The sequence below is a fragment of the Eretmochelys imbricata genome, chromosome 19, assembly GCF_965152235.1.
Source record: "Eretmochelys imbricata isolate rEreImb1 chromosome 19, rEreImb1.hap1, whole genome shotgun sequence".
NCBI lineage: Eukaryota > Metazoa > Chordata > Testudines > Cheloniidae > Eretmochelys > Eretmochelys imbricata.
The window spans coordinates 10,699,764-10,717,092 of record NC_135590.1 but is presented as its reverse complement, the minus strand read 5'-3'; the positions used below and the strand labels follow the sequence as shown (position 1 = coordinate 10,717,092).

General features: G+C 53.5%; 1 protein-coding gene across 1 annotated transcript; it reads right to left on the bottom strand.

Moving 5' to 3' along the window:
• Nucleotides 1–1,071: 1,071 nt before the first annotated feature.
• On the bottom strand, nucleotides 1,072–17,105 carry LOC144277215 (trophoblast glycoprotein-like). The gene is made up of 3 exons (XM_077837882.1): nucleotides 14,810–17,105; nucleotides 11,557–11,851; nucleotides 1,072–1,909 (listed from the first exon to the last, which is right to left on the bottom strand). Exons 1-3 carry the CDS (start codon nucleotides 14,841–14,843, stop codon nucleotides 1,072–1,074), a joined length of 1,167 nt encoding a protein of 388 aa, XP_077694008.1. The 5' UTR covers nucleotides 14,844–17,105.
• Nucleotides 17,106–17,329: the final 224 nt, after the last annotated feature.

Here is a 17,329-nt window from a genome sequence, read left to right as displayed (position 1 = left end):
TAAGTCAGTTGGGCATCGTGACACTGCGTGGAGCACCGCTGCCGTAGCATTAACAATCTGGGCCTTAGGTCGTAACAGGAATTTGCCAGCAGCTGGGACACTTATTCTGTGTGCTCAGTGCATTGAGAAAAACAAAATCCTCCCTCCCCCCATCCATTCCCCTGGTTTACAATATGTACAGTACTAAACCCCCTAAAAGAACCCTCCCCTCCCCCCCCCGTGTAAAACTTCCCCTCCCTCCCGGCCCAGCTCCTGTGGGGCGCCTGCGCGAGGAGGGATTTGTTGGTGTCCCCAGGATTCAGCCAGCATCTCAGAAAGCAGGAGGAGAGTCCCCCACACTAGCCCTTTCATCCCAGGATACTTGTGAAATCCCAGCTGTCCTGCCACTGCCGGCCTGGGGCCCCCTAGCAGGCGTTGGAGACACAGCCCTGGATTTTCACAGCTCATTCCCTCCACTGGCTGCAGTGGCTTCAGAGCTAAACTAACCATTCCCAGGGTTCTCGATCCACATGCTCCTGGGCGTAGGCTGATCTTCAGCTGGGGTTAGGAAGGAATCTCCCACGTACCCCCAAGGTTTATTATTGCATTATATCAAAGGTTTGCATTGATGCTGTAGAAGAGCGGGGATGCCGAGCTAACAGCCAGTGGGTTGGTCCCACGGGGCAGTTCTTGTGTTCCCACTGCAGCAACTCCCTGCATTGGATAAAGCCTCCCACCCCAAAAATACCCGAATGGAAGCTTGAAGCCAAAGGGAGACAGAAATCCCCTTCCTGTGTCCCCTTTATAATGCCCACAAAGAGATCTGCCCAAGACTGAGTCCCACTGCCAGAGGGGTTCCCCTAGGGCCGGTAATGCAGTGCAAGAGACAGACCATGCAGGGGAAGATTGCGCCTTCCCCCCAGCAAGGTCCCTCAGACAGGAGAAGAAAAAAGTTCTAACTCCGTCACAAGGAGTGTCGCAGCTCATCACCAAGCAGATGAATTGGTTCTGGAGATGGGCAGCACCAGGCCACCCCTGGAAGCTCACAAAGCCATCCAAAGAGCCCCACGCAGGCTCCCGAGAGGAACGTGGTCATATGTCCAAGGTGGCGACCTGGGTGACGCGGGGGTCGGAGTCGATCTCGTAATGATAGCGATACTCCTCCATGAAGTCGCGGCAGGCATCCCGCGTGCTGTTCACCCACGTCTTGATGCCCCTGCGGTTCAGGTAGAGCACGAAGAGGAAGACCATACCGATGATGCCCAGAACGATGCCCAGGAAGACATAGGAGGTCTGCAGAGTGTTCTTGCTGTGCTGGCTGGAGTGGCAGCCCAGCTCTGCCCCGGCCAGGTCCAACAGGGACGTGTTCTGGAGGTGCCGGGGGAAGACACAGACCAGTTTCTCCATGTCGGCCACCTGCTGGCTCTGATTCAGCCAGCTCACCAGGTCCTCGATGTCGCAGTTGCACACGAAAGGATTGTCCCTCAGGAAGAGGCGAAGGCGCAGCTGCCTCCCCAGCTCAGCCAGCGCCTCGATCCGCAGGGTCTTGAGGGCGTTCAAGGTCAAGTCGAGGTGCTCGAGGTGGAGGCCAGCAAAGGTGGAGTTCTTGATGTCCACCAGGGAATTATTCCTCAAGTCCAGGTGCCGGAGGCTGCGGAGGCTGGAGAACATGCCCAGCGGCAGATAGACTATCTCATTGTTGGTCAGCTCCAGCTTGGAGAGGCTCCGGAAGCCGCCCTGGACTATGGCAGCTGCCATGGGCCGGATGGCGGAGGAGTTGTAGAACGAGCGGCTCAGGTTCAGCTCCCGGATGGAGTTGTTCCTGGAGCTGAAAGCGTCAGGATGGATGGTAGCCAAGCGGTTATTGCTCAAGTCCAGGTAACGCAGGCTGGGGAGGGCAGAGAAGGCCTGGGACTCCACAGCGCTGATCCTGGGGTGGGAGAGAGAAATGGTCATGCTCATGTCAAATATCCCAGGAGACCCAACAGAAAGTATGACTCCGATTCCATCCCTTGGCAACGGCCCAGCAGCTCGGAACTGGGGCCTTTCACTTCTAGGTCGCCCTTCCCACCCAGACCTAAAGCTGTTACCGCCCAATGACTAATGCCTATATGCAATGAGTTTGCTGGGTCTAAGTCCACTTCCCAGGGGACAGGTATGAATGGGCCCTAGAGAAAGAACTCCTTTTGCACCTCTAAGGGTGTTCCCCTCTGCATCAAGCTGGAGATACACTGGCGAGGTCCACGTAGTAACTGCGCCGTGGGCAAATGGAAGATTTCAGCCTGTAGGGATGGCAAGCAGCACTGCCTACCTGCACTAACTTTCCCTTCACATTTAACAAGAGTGTGGGGCCCAGTGGGATCTGATTTTGGATGCTTTTCCAACCATTGGTTAGAAAGCCTAGACAATATCATTAACCACCTGGGGTCTCTCCTCTGAGAGAAGCCTTCATGCTCTCAGTACCAACACGGGGACTCCTGCTTGCGAGGGACGCACAAGAACCTTTGTATCTTTTCCTTCTTCCATGAACACCTGAATCTTGAAGGGAATGACTCCAGTTGCAGCTACATAGATCCCAAGAAACCTGCATGTTCAAGGACATATTTGTTCTCCCTCTGGAGATATTTCATGCAACAGGTCGTGTGTGCCCGGCCCCCCTGGATTCTTCAGTAAAAAGTTTCCTACTCTCGCCTTTGCCACTGACTCACTGTCTGGCCTTGGACAAGTCACGTCACTTCCTCTGGGCCTCAGTTTCCCCATTTGCACCTTTGTAAAGTGATTTGAGAGGTGAGGGATGATCACCACCACAGAAGGACTTAGTGTTATTCTGGAACTTGCCACTGTCCCTTTAAGGGAAGCAGAGTTTTAAATCACACCCACAGAACCAAATTCCACTGTCAGATGTGCACATGCTGGTCTCCAAAATGCAAATGTTTGTGGGTGGAAACACATCTCTGAGGATCTGCAGGAGTCAGCCACCCTCCGAGAAGGTGATTAACTCCAGATGCTCCTCATCATTCATGCCTCCCACATGTGAGCGACAAAGGGACCAGGGGTGGCCAAAAGGCCTTTGCATGAACTGTTTATTCCTCTCCTCCTTTCCCAGGGGGGTGGGGGCAGGGTGATGCCACTTAGTGTCAGTCAATTTCAAGAGTATGAATTATTCCTGCTCTTAGCTGCCCGATCCTGCAAACCGCTGAATACTGCGGTTCCCGCTGACTTCAATAGGGGTGAGCGCTCAGTTCTCCATTAGCACAGGGCCTCGTTCCCCCCACAAAGGAGTTGGCTGGAGGCCTGTAACATTCCTGTGACATCTGGGAACATACTGATCCCAGAGGGTTCTTTAGTGTGGATTTGGGATGTTCCTTGGACCATTCTGGTTCCATACAATAAAAACATAGGGGCTGATCCTCCTCCCACTCAGCTGGGTGTAAATCAGGAGAAACTCCACTGCAGTTAGCCAGGTCACTGGAGAGTCAGGCACGTTTTCTGGCTGCTTGAGGCACCGGTAAGAGATCCAGTTCCTTGTGGCTCATGGGATTATTAGAGGGAAATGGGAGGGTTTTGTCTCAGTCCCACCGTCCTGAGTAATAAGCCAGAGGAGCAGCTCAGGACAGCTTCAGCGCTGACGCTTCCTTTCCTTTGCAACGCCTGAAGTTTCAGGCGTCTGCCATGCCTGAGCTTCAGGCAACATTCTACTAAATATCGGCCAAAGGCAGAGGCTGGAAATGGCTTCTCAGAAACTGAGGCTTGTGTGTGCAGTGCTTTGCCGCACGCTGGCCCTTTAAATCTGGGTTTGAACACGCCTGACACCTGCAGTCGGAGCTGCTTCTCGAGGAAGTGACTTGACCCAACGCTGATTTTACCTCGTCTAGCTCCACGCACTTCCTCCTGGCGGATGCCAGCGTAGGCTCGGAATCCAACCCATTCTGTTTGGCTAGAGGCGAACGGGTTGGGGTGTTTCCAGGCGGCAGCTGGATTTCAGAGGTGCTTGACGTGACCCCTATCAGTGCGGCGGGAGGGCTAACTGACTGCCATTTGTCGGGCACCCCTGGCTCCGAAGGTGGCGTTTTTATTATGAAAAGGAGCGATTCTTACAGAACCCAGACGCAACCAAGGGGGAACGTGAGCCCTGAGCTAAGCACCCCTCCTACTTAAACGGACGCAAGCAGCAAGTTCTAGTCTCTCTGCCCTACAGCCAAGATATCCTGGTAGCTCAGGCACTGGCTTAGACAGAACGAGCCTAGAATTTTGATGATGGGGCCCGATCCTGCTCCCACGGAAACCAATGGCAAGATGCACAGGGTATGTCTACACTGCAGTTAGACACCTGCGGCTGGCCCGTGCCAGCTGACTTGGGCTAAGGGTCTATTTAACGGCGGTACAGACGTTCGGGCTCAGGCTGAAGCCTGGGTTCTAGGACCCTGCAAGGTAGAATCATAGAATCATAGAATATCAGGGTTGGAAGGGACCCCAGAAGGTCATCTAGTCCAACCCCCTGCTTGAAGCAGGACCAATTCCCAGTAGAGGTAGAGGGTCTCAGAGCTCAAACATTTACATTGCAATTGAACTGCTGCTTAGCCTGAGTCAGCTGGCACGGGCCAGCCGCGGGTGTCTACTTGCCCTGTAGACATACCCCCATTGACTTCATCCAGGCCAGGGTTTGACCACCCTTTGAATACTAAACTATGTTAAGATGGCAGCCACTTCTCCCCACTCTGTGCCCAGGCTCACTGCCACCGTGGCTAAACACAGCTCCGAAGCCTTAGCCCCTTTGCAGGGCTTTGTAGCCACTGTGGGAGCATACGGAGGCCCACCCAGGAAGGAGAAGCTATAGCAAGGTTTCTGCCTAGACGTTAACCCACCCAGCTGCCTAGTCCAGTTGCTAAAGAAATACTCCAGGAGAAAGCTGCAGCCTCATGACACCCACAGAGACGATGACTGGGGCTGTCCTCTGCACAGGTCTCCCTTCCCTCCAGTCCTTTTGCAATGAGCTCCTGCACCCTGACTGCACACAGCAGAGTAGCAAAGACACTAAGCAGGGCTGGCAGTTGGTGTTAATTTCTTTGGTAGATAAATGGGACACAGGGAACTGGGAAGCAGGTTCCACTTCCTTACTCTGCTGTGTATTTGGAGATCATGGAACTTACTTTATTTATACTGCAGTGGTGCCCAAAGGCCCTAAATCAGAATCAGAGGCCCAGGATGCTAGGCGCTGTACAGACACATGGGAAGACAGTATTTGCCATGAAGGGCTCACTGATCCAAACCCCACTGAATCAACAGAAGTCTTGTCACTGACCTCATTGGGCTGCAGATCTCATTCCAGGAGCAGGACACAGATGCTGCTTCCCAGTTGTCTTTTCACAAGGCTGTGTGTGACGTGAGAGCCATTTGACAGTTTTAAACATTGCACACGCCCATCAACATGATCACGGGAACACACTCCCTCGCCCCCACCAGCCCCAGCCCAGCCTGGTTCTCCTGCCGAGAGTCCCATGGCTGGAACAATGCCGGTCAGTCAACTACGTCTCTGCCACCAGCCGCCACAGGGCTTGCATCCCAAGAGGATGCTACTAAGGAGGCTTCTAGCACCTTTCGAGGAGTTCTGCAAACGCTGATGCATTACCCCTCACCACCCTCCTTCAGCAGAAAGTACCATCGGCCCCTCACCACCATCCTCTGAGAAGGAAGCTGAGACACAGAGAGTAAAGCCAAAATGAGAGGCTACTTCTGAAAAAATGTAGGCCTCGGTGACTTGATTGGACAATGGCTTACCCAGGGCAGCCACCTGGCTTGGATGGTTTAGACACAACGAATCCTGCACCTTGGCAGAAGATTAGACCGGATGACCCTTGCGGGCCCTTCTAACCCCCTGGTTCTATGACTCTAGCTATAGAACCCAGGAACTTGGCTCAAAGTTCCTTGCTCCAAGCAGACTAACTAGAGTGCCTCAAACGCCCTCACACCACACAGAGTGAATAGAGATACAAAAGAACGTAATAAATTCCAAGTCCTTTGTATTGTTCCCCTGCCGGGAGGGCGGGAACAGGGTCTGGCTGGGCAGCAGCAGACCTGGTTTTATTCTAGGGGGCTATCTAGCCTTCTCCAAAGATCACATTGGTGGGGTGGAGCAGGGTCACCCGTGACTGGTGGAAACCCACCCCCAAACTGCCTCTGTGCAAGCAAGTGCGCTGCAGTTTTGCCCCCCAAAGAGGCCAGTGGCTGCTGCGAATTGCTCCAGGCTGAGCTGCAGCTGGCCATCTGCCGCGGAGGCATGGTGGGCTCATTGCTCCACATCGGGCACCTGCTCCTCTCCTTCTCAGGCCAGCGCTGGATCCCAAAGCTTCTCAGGACCATGTGCTGGTGAAAGGTGCTGGAGGCTGAAGTCTTCCATCCAGGGGAACAGCTACAGCATGGGCAGCAGTGCCAGCCCCCCTGCTCCCCACAGCCCTGCCAGCGTGCCTTGGCTCTGAGCCAGAGCGGGCTCTAGTGGGAGGAGAGCAAAGCCCATAGTCCAGCCAGCCTTGGGCCCCTTGGTTGAACTGGCCAACAACGGGGCCTGTTAGTGCTAGTGGGCAGGTGGTTTTGGTGATGTGGACACTTGCCCACTAAGGACAGGAATCACGCAGACTCCATCTGCATCAGCCACTGACTGGCCGTCTGACAGTACAGCCTGCGCTCACCAATGCCGGCTGGCTGTGGGTTAGAGATCCAGGCTCGCTAGCCCATTGCCTCTTCCCCAAGCCAGTCAGTTCCAATCCAAACCCAGGCGCTGATTACCAGGCAGGGGTACCGACCTCCTCCCTGGCAGGTCTCAATCGAGAAAGAGAGAGGTTCCCACAGCATCGGCCCTGCCAGAGTCTGTTTCCAAGCTGCGTCTCCTGTAAGGATGTTGCCATGGCAATGTCAGCATTTCTTTTTCCCTGGCGGCGGGGTGAGAAGCGCCGATCCCGTGGAACTGGCCAGGTGGGAGTGACACAGAACATGGGGATCAGGCACCAGTCACATGCGGCCAACCGGAGCCTTGCCTGCCCTGGCCTGGCCGAGACAGGTCCCCAAGTCACGATGAAACCTTCCTCCCCCTGCTGAACGTACCTGATCTGGCAGTGGGTACCAAGGGGATCTTTTAAAGAGGCCCATGCAAAAGGGGCTGACTGATTCAATGGTCTAGCCCACAGGTTCTTCTCCTCCGAAGGCCTGCTTTGAAATGTTACTGAGGACACAAGTGACACGAGTTGGATGGACTCAGCTCAGTTCCCAGTGTATTTTGGTCAGATCACAAAAATCATCACCCCAGACTGAAACGGGTCAGGACTGAAGTGCACCAGCGGAGCTGCATGTGGAGAGCCCAGGACCAAGACTGAGGGGAGAAAGGCCAGGAACAAGGGCCACACGACGCCAGCTCCAGCATGACTGAGGGTACCAGAACATGTCACTGATCAGTGGGACCCTAATACATTCTCAGGGCAGGACAGCTATGCCAGGCCAAGCAGGATGTCTTGGGTAACAATGAATGCCATGCACTTAGCTCCTGCAGGAGAACAAAGCCACTTCCCAGACCTCCTCCCACGTTCAGCTGAACCAACTGGGCTGCTGGGGTGAAGTGTTTGTAAGAGATAGCGGATATTCCCCGCTTGCCTCCCAGCTCCGTTCCCTGCAGACGGCTGCTCCTGCCTCTTTTTCCTAGCCAGTGAGAACAGGGAAACTCCGCTGAGGGGCTGGGTGAACAACAGGGAGGGGCAGAGGAAAGGAGCATTGAGAGAAGATGGCCAGCATTCCCAGGGAACATCTGCAGCCATCCCTGCTAGATGGAGCCCAAGACATTCTTTAGATCAGGAGCACAATGATGGGTTTTCCCTTCTGCTCTCCTACACCAGCTACAGCTGTTGGTACAAAATGTTTCCTCCCCACTGCACCGCGCTGGCTCTTCCCCATGCGGGAGGGAGAGTCTTTGCCCTCTGGCCCCTTTCCTCCCCATGTACTGGTCTCCAACTGCCATCCTCTGGCAGCTCCTGATCATGGTCCTGTAACTCCACAGCTAGGCCTGGCCTGAGGATGTGAGCCCCTCACCCCCAACCCCAGAGACAGGCGCATCCCACAGAGGATTATGAGAACCAAGGAAAGCTGCAGCCATGGGCTCCTCTAAGCCTTGCCAGCCTTGCCCAACACCGTTCTAAGCACTAGTTCTGGGACAGGCAGGAAGTATCAGCCAAAAAGCCTGGGGCACTGGAGAGCTACACGCCAGACCTCTGAAGTGGAGCTGGTGCCACGCTCTCTCCAGCCCTCTGGAGAAAGGCTCTGTGGTCCCTTCGCCTCCATGCTGCGGGAGGACCTGACCCCAATTTACTGAACCAAAGCAAACAGCCCCAGGCTCTTCAGAAACCCACCGGTTGTGAAAAGGCCTGGCAGGCTCTGTTCATAGTTCTGGACCTTACAGCCCAGTAGGGAATGGGAACACTGCACTGACAAGACACTGGTCCACCCAGGCAGCATCTGGCAGGTGCCATTAGAGGTGAAGCATCCATGCAAGCCCCCAATTCCCCCCCGCCCCGCCCCCCGGCCCCTGCATCATCAAGGATAGCTCTGTGTCTTGCTGGGACTCCGTATGGAAGGGGAGTTGGAGTGCGGATGGTAGAGGAGGTCTGCATGTAGACGCAAGTGATGTCTGATCAGAGGGGAAACTGACCTCAGTACCTGTGCCTGCTGCAGAGTTGCTAGCACCTTCCCCTGGAGCACTGGCAGACAAGAGACTAGCTTAGGTAGACCCCAGTCTGATCCAGTCTGGCAGTCCCTTGGCAAAACAGCTCCTGGTTTCCCACCTGTTTTCAGCCTTCCATACCAAGGCTCAGGGACCCAGTAAGCAGCCTTCCTCCCCTAGGATGCTGGTTTGCATCCAGCCAAGCTTGGTACTGACATCTGACAGCATTCAGCTGCCGGCATGACACGAGTTTGTGGATCTCAGCCCAATTCCTTCACAAAACCACTGGTACAAACGGCGCCTTACTGGCTGTCATGATGGACAGTTCAAGGAGCAGGGACAATCTGCACACCCTTTACCATGCCTGAGACTGGCAGGGTAGCTGGCTTCCTGCTGCTGCCTGCTCGGTGGCTAAATCGAGTGCTCCAGTCTCCAGGGTTGTCAAGGCCGCACTAAGTTCACTTCCCTCGCACTGCGCAGGCCTGTCCCTGTAGAGAACACTCCAGGAAGTGAATGTATCTGATTTTCGCTCCTTTTTGTCCATCTGCTACAGACACCACCCACCTCTGGTTCACGTGCTCTCTCTGGCGCAGACGGCCAAGTCCCAGCACACGCAGATACTGATGCTCGGAGCACAGCCATACAAGGCATCCCTGTTCGAAGTCCACGAGAGACCCCCTGGCAGCACTGCCGAGGTACCTCAATCAGCCTCTTCAGAAATGCCAGGTACAAATATTCACAACACGCAGTGAAACCGGTACAAAGGACCAGACCAGACAGGCAAACCCGAGTCTCAAGTGACCCCGCAAAGTACTCTTGCAGTGTCCCTCCTGGTACAAAGCATTGGAAAGGACAGACAGGATCAGACCCACGGTCCAGGCAGCCCAGTATCCTGTCTCTGACAGCAGCCAGCAACAGCTACCTTGGACAAAGGTGTAAGAAACTCTGCAGTGGGCAGTTCTAGACTAACCTGCCCACAGAGGAAATTTCTTCCTAACCCCTTAGATTAGAGGTTGGTTCTTTCCCTGAAGCATGGAAGGGAGAGGACTTAGTTATAACAGATAGAAAGAGGATTCTTTATTGAGTCACAGACGGGTCCTGTGGTTCCCTCTGGCTCCTGGACTAACAGTTTGTGCTGCTAGTCACTACACAGGGTCTCCCCAAGTCCTGACCTGGACCCAACAATTGCAGGAGGATGTGCTCAGCATCCTACAGTACCCAGCCCAAGCTCCCAGTAGAACTATTTTAAGGCCACTCCTTTGCGTTTGGATTTGAACAGTTCAAGTCACTTTCACAAGAAGTTTTTCTAGTGGAAGCCTGCAGAAAAGTCACATTAGAGCAGCTCCGCACCCTCCAGAAGCCAACTCATTCCCAGCAAGGCTGAGCTGATGCTCTGCCTTAAATCCATCACAGTGCACAGGGCAGGGGTCTCCAAAAAGCAGCATGCCCTGCCTGCCATCTGTGCACCAAGGGCTCTCAACACACTGAGCTGAGGACAAGTTCAGATTTAATTCTGCATGTGCCAGCTTTGCTGCGCTCATCAGGCCTTGCAGGCGGTGGGAAGTGGGACTCAGGGTTCCCATTTATACCACACTGATCTGGGCCACTATCTGGACTCCCCCAAATGCTTTGCCCACTACTGCTTGCCAGCCTGCTCCCCAGATACTTTATTGCATTGGCTTCCTGCACACACCAAGGTAAAATGAAAGATTCCTCAATACTGGTCCTCTACAGGTCCTAGGATCGCTAGACACAAACAGCCTCCTGAATGTGCCCTGCAGGTACAAAATCCAAATACCTGCCAGAATGCTGCACTGCCAATGGGCGCTCTGCAAGGCCAAAGAGAGCTTTGCTTTCCTACGGACTCACTCATCCAGGACTGGGCCCTGTAAGGTTTGGCACAATCCAGTGGGAACCCCATTTCTCTGGCTCACGAGACAAAGGCTCCCCTGTGGGATCCAGCAGCACTTTTAATATTTATAACCACGGGAAAATTAGACATTTTCATGGGACTGAGGATTAGAGCCGCTGAGTCCCATGGGAGAGAATTAAAGGTTCTGGGGCATGCTGAGCAGGCCCAGGTTTCTAGGTGTGACTACTCAGACCCATTGGAAAAGCTGGAGTGCAGCAGAAGCCCCTCTCCTATCGGAGTCAGATGCAACAGTATCTTTATCAGCTGCATTACGGTGCTACGGCCACCTTAACCTCTCAGGCCTGCTTAGCCAGTCCAGACACTCAGAGGTCAGCTCCTTGTGTTAATTCAAGGGGTCAATGGGCTCTGAATGCAGCAAAACCAGAAAGAGCCCAAAGGCACTTGCAGATTTCCCACAGGATGCACATGGAGGCAGGGTGGGGGGTTGGGGGTGCACATTTACAACATACATATTTCTATTGTATAAATATGCACCAGCAGGGGTGTACGGTGCCAAGAAGCTATAGCCATGGCCATTTACAAATGGGTTACAGACAATGGAATAACCATGCCAGATCAGTGCTCCATCTAGCCTGCTGTGCCATCTCTGAGGTGCAAGCAACCACATAATGGGCAATGCCCTGCCCATAGGGGAAGTTTCTTCCTAACCCCCACCAGCGAGCAGCTGATTCATTCCCTGAAGCATAAGCGTTTAGATCCCTTCTGAAATAAACTGATCTTTCCTTATGCAAGAGGCTTACGTGGATGTTCATTATTGATTACAAGCATCGAATCCTTTTGGGAATCCTGCTAAGCTTCTGGCTGTAGGGGCATCCTGTGGCAGTGAGTTCCACAGTGCACAGTGTAAAAATAAAGAGTATTTCCTTAAGTGAAGGAGAGAGAATCTTACCCTGCCCCAAGCACCATCCCCCACCCCAGCCTCACAGGCAGTCTGGGGAATTACCTGTTGTTGGCCAGGGAGAGCGTGACCAGGTTGGGCAGCCCCTGGAAGTCCTGGCTGCTGATGAGAGCGATCTGGTTGCTGGTGATGAAGAGGTTGCGGGTGTACCTGGGGATCTCAGCTGGAACAGCTTTCAGCTCCTTCAGGACACACTTGACAGTCCGGGCTGGTTCTGAACACTCGCAGGGGGCTGGGCAAGCCTGGCAGGCAAGCGGGGCAAGGAGAAGGCTCAGGAGCAGGAGCGCCCAGGACCCCAGACTGGCAGGGGGGGGCTCCAGGAGGGACATTTCCAACACGCCTGCAGACAAAGGGGGCCACTAGAATCCAGCATGATGCTAAACAAACCAACCCGCCCCAAAGCCTCCTCTGAGAGCTGTTAACAGAGACATGCCACCGGCTCAGCCCAGGGTCTGTGCAGAGACTCTGCACCCCAGACCTGGGCACTGCACCCTGGTCAGCACTCCCTGCCCCCCACCCCACACTCCTGGTCCCTTAAGCAGTATCTCATCCCCCACTATCCTTCTTCCCCTCTTTCCTATACCTCCATGATCTCTATCCCCTCCCTACCTCTCCCTTAGGGTCCCCTTACTCCCACCCACCTGTCTTCTGCAGGCCCCCTTGCACTCCCCAGTCCCCCCCAGCCCCTTGCACCCCCCCCCAACGCAGGCTCCTTTGCACACACCCCCCAACCTCTGCCGGTCCCTTGCACACACACACCTCGCAAGCGCCTTTGCACTCCCCAGTCCCGCCCCAGCCCCTTGCACTCCCCACCGCAGGCTCCTTTGCACACATACCCCGACCTCTGCCGGTCCCTTGCACACACACTCCCCACAAGCACCTTTGCACCTCCAGCACCCCGCCCCTTCCCAGCCCCTTGCACCCCCAGCTGCCCCGCCCTTTGCACACCCCCGCCCCCTCTTCTCCCCAAAGTTTCCGGGCATTTTGTTCCCTCTCCTGGGATCTCCCCGCCGGTCCCGATCCGGTCCCCGCATCTCGCCCCCCGAGTGACCAGGGGGCGCAGAAGTTGCCCTGCGGCCGGGAGCCTCCCCCGGGGCCGGGGCCGGGGCCGGGGCCCCCCAGCCTGGGCTGGCCGGGTACTCACCGTGTCCCCGCCGCCGGCAGGAGTCCGCTCCCCTTCCCACCGGGCTCCGCCGGGAGCGCGCAAGGGGCTGAACGGGATTCAAAGGCAGCGGGCGGGGCCGGCGGGGAGGGGACTCGCCTGCTGCCCGGCCCCCCGCCTCCTTCCAGCCGGCCCCCTTCGCCCCCCTGCGCGGCCCGCGGGACCTGCTGCTGCCCCGGGGGCGGGCCCTTTGGAAACCGTCCCCCCCGCAGCCAAGGATCCTGCCGGCCCGCGGCGTCTGGGGGGCCCGGGGCTGCCATGTGCTGCCAGGGGGAGGCAAACGCCAGGTGTGGGCTGCCAGGCTACACGTCGCCCACCCACCCACCCACCCACGCAGGGCCGGACCGCCCCGCCAGACACAGGCAACCACTGCCAGGCAGCCAGCCGGCCCCCCACCCAGACACACCCACACGAGTGACAAATCAGTCACAGGCAGATCGCACACAGGTTGACACAAGTCACACACACAAACCAGGCCCACACACACCGCATACAGAGAGACTGGCAGAGGCTAAGCCACGGTACAGCCACACACAACACACACAGAGTCTGGTAGGCCAAACCACCCTACATCCACACACACCACATACAGAGTCTGGCAGAGCCAGGCAGGCAAACCATGGGCACATCCACACACACAACATGACTTAGCCCAAGTCAGAAATACTTGATTAGCAGGACAAGCTCCCCAGGGGATCCCCAAGGGTAAAGGTACAGGGAGCCCAAGTCTGTCAGCAGCAGCTGCTGTACAAGTGTATGCCTGCCCAAGACATGGCTTCATCCTGTGTGTGGAGTTTTATCCCCTGGGTCTGCTTCTGATTCAGTGACAGGTTACTACATGGCAAAATGCAGCTGCTGTGTGGATGATGGGCCATCACCAGAGCAGGCATTTGTACCCCAGGGTCATTTAGTGAAAGCCCTAACCCAGGGGTAGTCAGTAAGTAGACTGCACCAAATCCGGGCCACCAGGTGCTTTTGAGCAGACCCCAAAATCTTTTTGTTTATTTATTGTTTATTCTCATTATTGTTGTTGTTTTATTATTATTTTCTCTGGAGTCCAGACCTTGACTATACCTTGGTCAAGAAATTTGGACTTGACAAAAAATAATTGACTACCCTCGCCCTAACCTAATGACTAGGGTACTAGCTTGCAACATAGGAAACCTGCATTCAATTCCCTGCTCTTTCACAGAAAGACTTCCTGTGTAACTGGGGGAATTGTTTAGCTTCTCTGTGTCTTTCATCAATACAATGGTGATCATAACACAGTCTTACATCACAGAGGTGTTATGAGAATACATTCAAAATAATGACATGTTGAGATACTATAGTTAAGGAGACTAGATAAGTCCCATAGCTAGAAGTTACATTCCCCCATCCTCCTCCTCTTGCTTGGCTGAACACACAGAAACAACACATGTAAAAGTATAAAAAATCCCAATGATTTAAACCACCAGATGCACCTAGAGACATGTTCACCTCCTCTCCCTCCCCCTTCATTTTGCTACATTTAGTCCCTGGACCATTGTCATAATTTAGACCATGAACCAAATTTGGTTCTTCCAAGATCCAACATCATCTGAAGATTAGATTAAAAGACAAAACCCGTAATGAGAAATTTCACACAACCAAAGAAAGAAAGACTGGTTGATAATGGGTGAAATTATTTGTATTTTTGTAACACAGACATGGACCAGAACCCCATTGTGTTATGTGCTGTCCAAATGAAGATAGAATCATTGCTAACTTTGGCATTAGATGAGGGATAGAATTCAATCTGTCTTCTGTCCAGACAAACAATCTACAAAATATTTGGTAATGAATGACTCTATATACTCTCTCTAGGAAGTTACACCACAGACAGAACGCTGAATTACAACATTGTTTTTAGAGAAAACAATTCCATTCAGAAATTCAGGTCTCCACTCGCACAGTTTATTGGTATGACCCAAAGTCCCCAGAGGTAGAAGAGTTCCTTGTAAGTCATTGCAGCAGCATCTAATAACTATTTTTGTTTCATAGCATCTTTCATCTTGAAGGATCGAAAAGCACTTTACAGACCCTCGCCGGCCAGAAGGTTCTAAGGCTTCACCCAGAGAGTCTTCCTCGCACAGGGAATTGCATGGAAATACTTACCAGCCCTGGAGACTGAAGGCCTCTCTTTCTCCATGCATTATGCAAGCACAGCAAAGGAGAAGGCAGGGCAAGCTTCCTCCAGCGTGCCTAATGCCTGCCCTGGAGGGAGCAAGAGGGGAGCTCAGCTTCCATTTGTCATTTAGACCTTGGCTTTTCTGCAACAAGTGCCAAGCAGGAGACCAGTTACTGTCGATTCTAACTATGTTTTTTGTGACGGAGATGTGCTGAACTGAGTCAGGCTCACCAAACTCATTTGGCCACCAAACAGCCATGTGATGGGAATGACTTTCAATTACTCCCAGCTCAGGATGGACTCAGGCTGGTCTCCAAGAGAGGATCACTAATCCCCCGAACTGTTCAGACCCCTCCGTTACATAGATTTATGACAAAGCACTAAAGGGTGTTTCAGCCCAATGAATTAGCGGGTGGGCTGGATATCATTTGATTTCTCGTACTGAACAAAGGCCCCATGCACAGGGGGCCGGTAGGAGTCACAGACTGTTCCTTGCTGACTCACTGTCCCAGGAAGATGGAAAAGATGAATGACATTTTCAATTTTACAAGTATTTTGTTTCCTGCCAGGTTTATAAATCAGGGTAAGGTTCACCTCTGCTCAGATCAGAAAGTGATGCCAAGTTGGTAGCGGAGACGCCGAGAGACTTGGCTTCCTAGCCCGAGAGCCTGATCTGAATTCCCTCACTCAATGAAACAGATCCGACATACCAGTAATATAGGGTGACCAGAAGGCAAGTGTGAAAAGTCAGGATCAGGGTGCAGGGTGGGGATAATAGGCGCCTATATAAGACAAAGCCCCAAATATCAGATCTGTCCCTATAAAATGGGGACATCTGGTCACCTTACTGTAATACACTATAACCTCATTCTGTATAGCGCCTTTCACAGCTAAGAAAGAATTAGAAAGAGAGAGAGAAATGAAGGTGCAGAAGCAAGGGACGCAAGCTGTGTGCTCAGCCGAGATGTGAAAACAGATGGAGAGTGGATCAGGTGGAGAGAGACATGACACGAAAGCTGTTCCAGGTGGCAAGAACTGCAGAGGAGAATGATCTTCCACCACCCTGGGAGGGACAGAAAGGAGGCCAGTGCTACATGAGTGAAGAAAAGAAAGCAGAGTGAAATAAGGGTCCCAATCCTGCAGCCCTTGCTCACATGAATGGTCCCATTAGCCTCAGTGTAAGTTTGTGGAAGGTTTTAAAAAACAGGGTCTTGAAATGAACAGGGAGTGAATGTAATGAATGCACAATCCAAGGATGCAGGAGTTTAACATGAGAAAAGATGGAGCAAGTCCTATTTCCTGCCTCAAGCCCAAATAGGTGGGATTGGTGCAGGGATCCCACAAAGTTGGGAGGGGTGGAATCCTGAGCAGCCCACAGAGCAGCAATGGAATCAGTAACCTTTGCCATACCAGTGGCCACCCCCAACACCTGCTGCAGGCAGCAAGGACCAGTGGATCAGTGCTTCCGCCTTCACTCCTTCTCCCCCACTGCTGCCCCTAGGCCTACCTATGCACCAAGATGCAGGGCTCCCCATGGAGCTGGACACTATGGCATGCAGGGGGGTGGATGGTGAACCCATACTCACCTCCTTCCCCTGTACTTGGGGGATTATTGTCTTCCTCGAGTTAAAAGGTTTGAAAAAGGTAATTTGATCTGCAATTCCCGGAATGCGCCTGGAACTGAGAAAGCAAGCGAGAAAGCAGCCAATGCACCATGCTGGTACCAAGTGGGCAGAGCAGTGTTAGAATGATGGTTTCAGACTTTCTCAAAGTCCTGTTTACTACCAGTGATTGCTCCTCTCCCCTAGTATAAAAGTGAACGTATCCGATTTTCCATCACTAAAACCAAGATTCATGCCTGCCCCCTGAGTGGAGTCAGGGCTGTAGGTCACCAGGCAGCAGCTCTGCTGACTCTGCATACCAGGCTAACGAAGCAGAGCTTGACACATGGCCAACCTGGTCTTGAGTTATAACCTTGGTCTTCAACCCAAGGACCTTGCACTAGTTATCTGTGACCAACAGAAAAACAACCACCCAGGACTTCAGAGTCTTCTAAGAGCAACTTCTACCCTAACCCAGGGTGCCTAGACCCCCAGGATCAAAGAAGGCATCTCCACCCTCTGCAAAGAAGGGGACAGGTGTCAGCGATTCACTCTTGTGTCACAGATGAAGGGGTTATAACCCAGCAGGAGAGATTCGTCGCCAAACCTATTTGCACCCATGTGCTAAATTGCCAGTTGGGAGGGTGAAACCAGTTGGCAGAGTATTGCTTGGACTGGTACAAATCAGTATGATCTAATTAATATGAAGCCCCCTTTCTTAGATGCTCTAATGGTTGACAGCTTTTTTGCCCTCCCATCTTGTGCTGACATGATCCCGCTAAATCTCACAAGCTGACCAGGCTGGGTACAGAGTTGGAAGGGCAACCACCAAGGAGTACGTAGTCGCTGCGGGTGATGTGACAGTCTTCCTGCTGAGTCAACATGGAGCTAGAGTCCCACATGGTG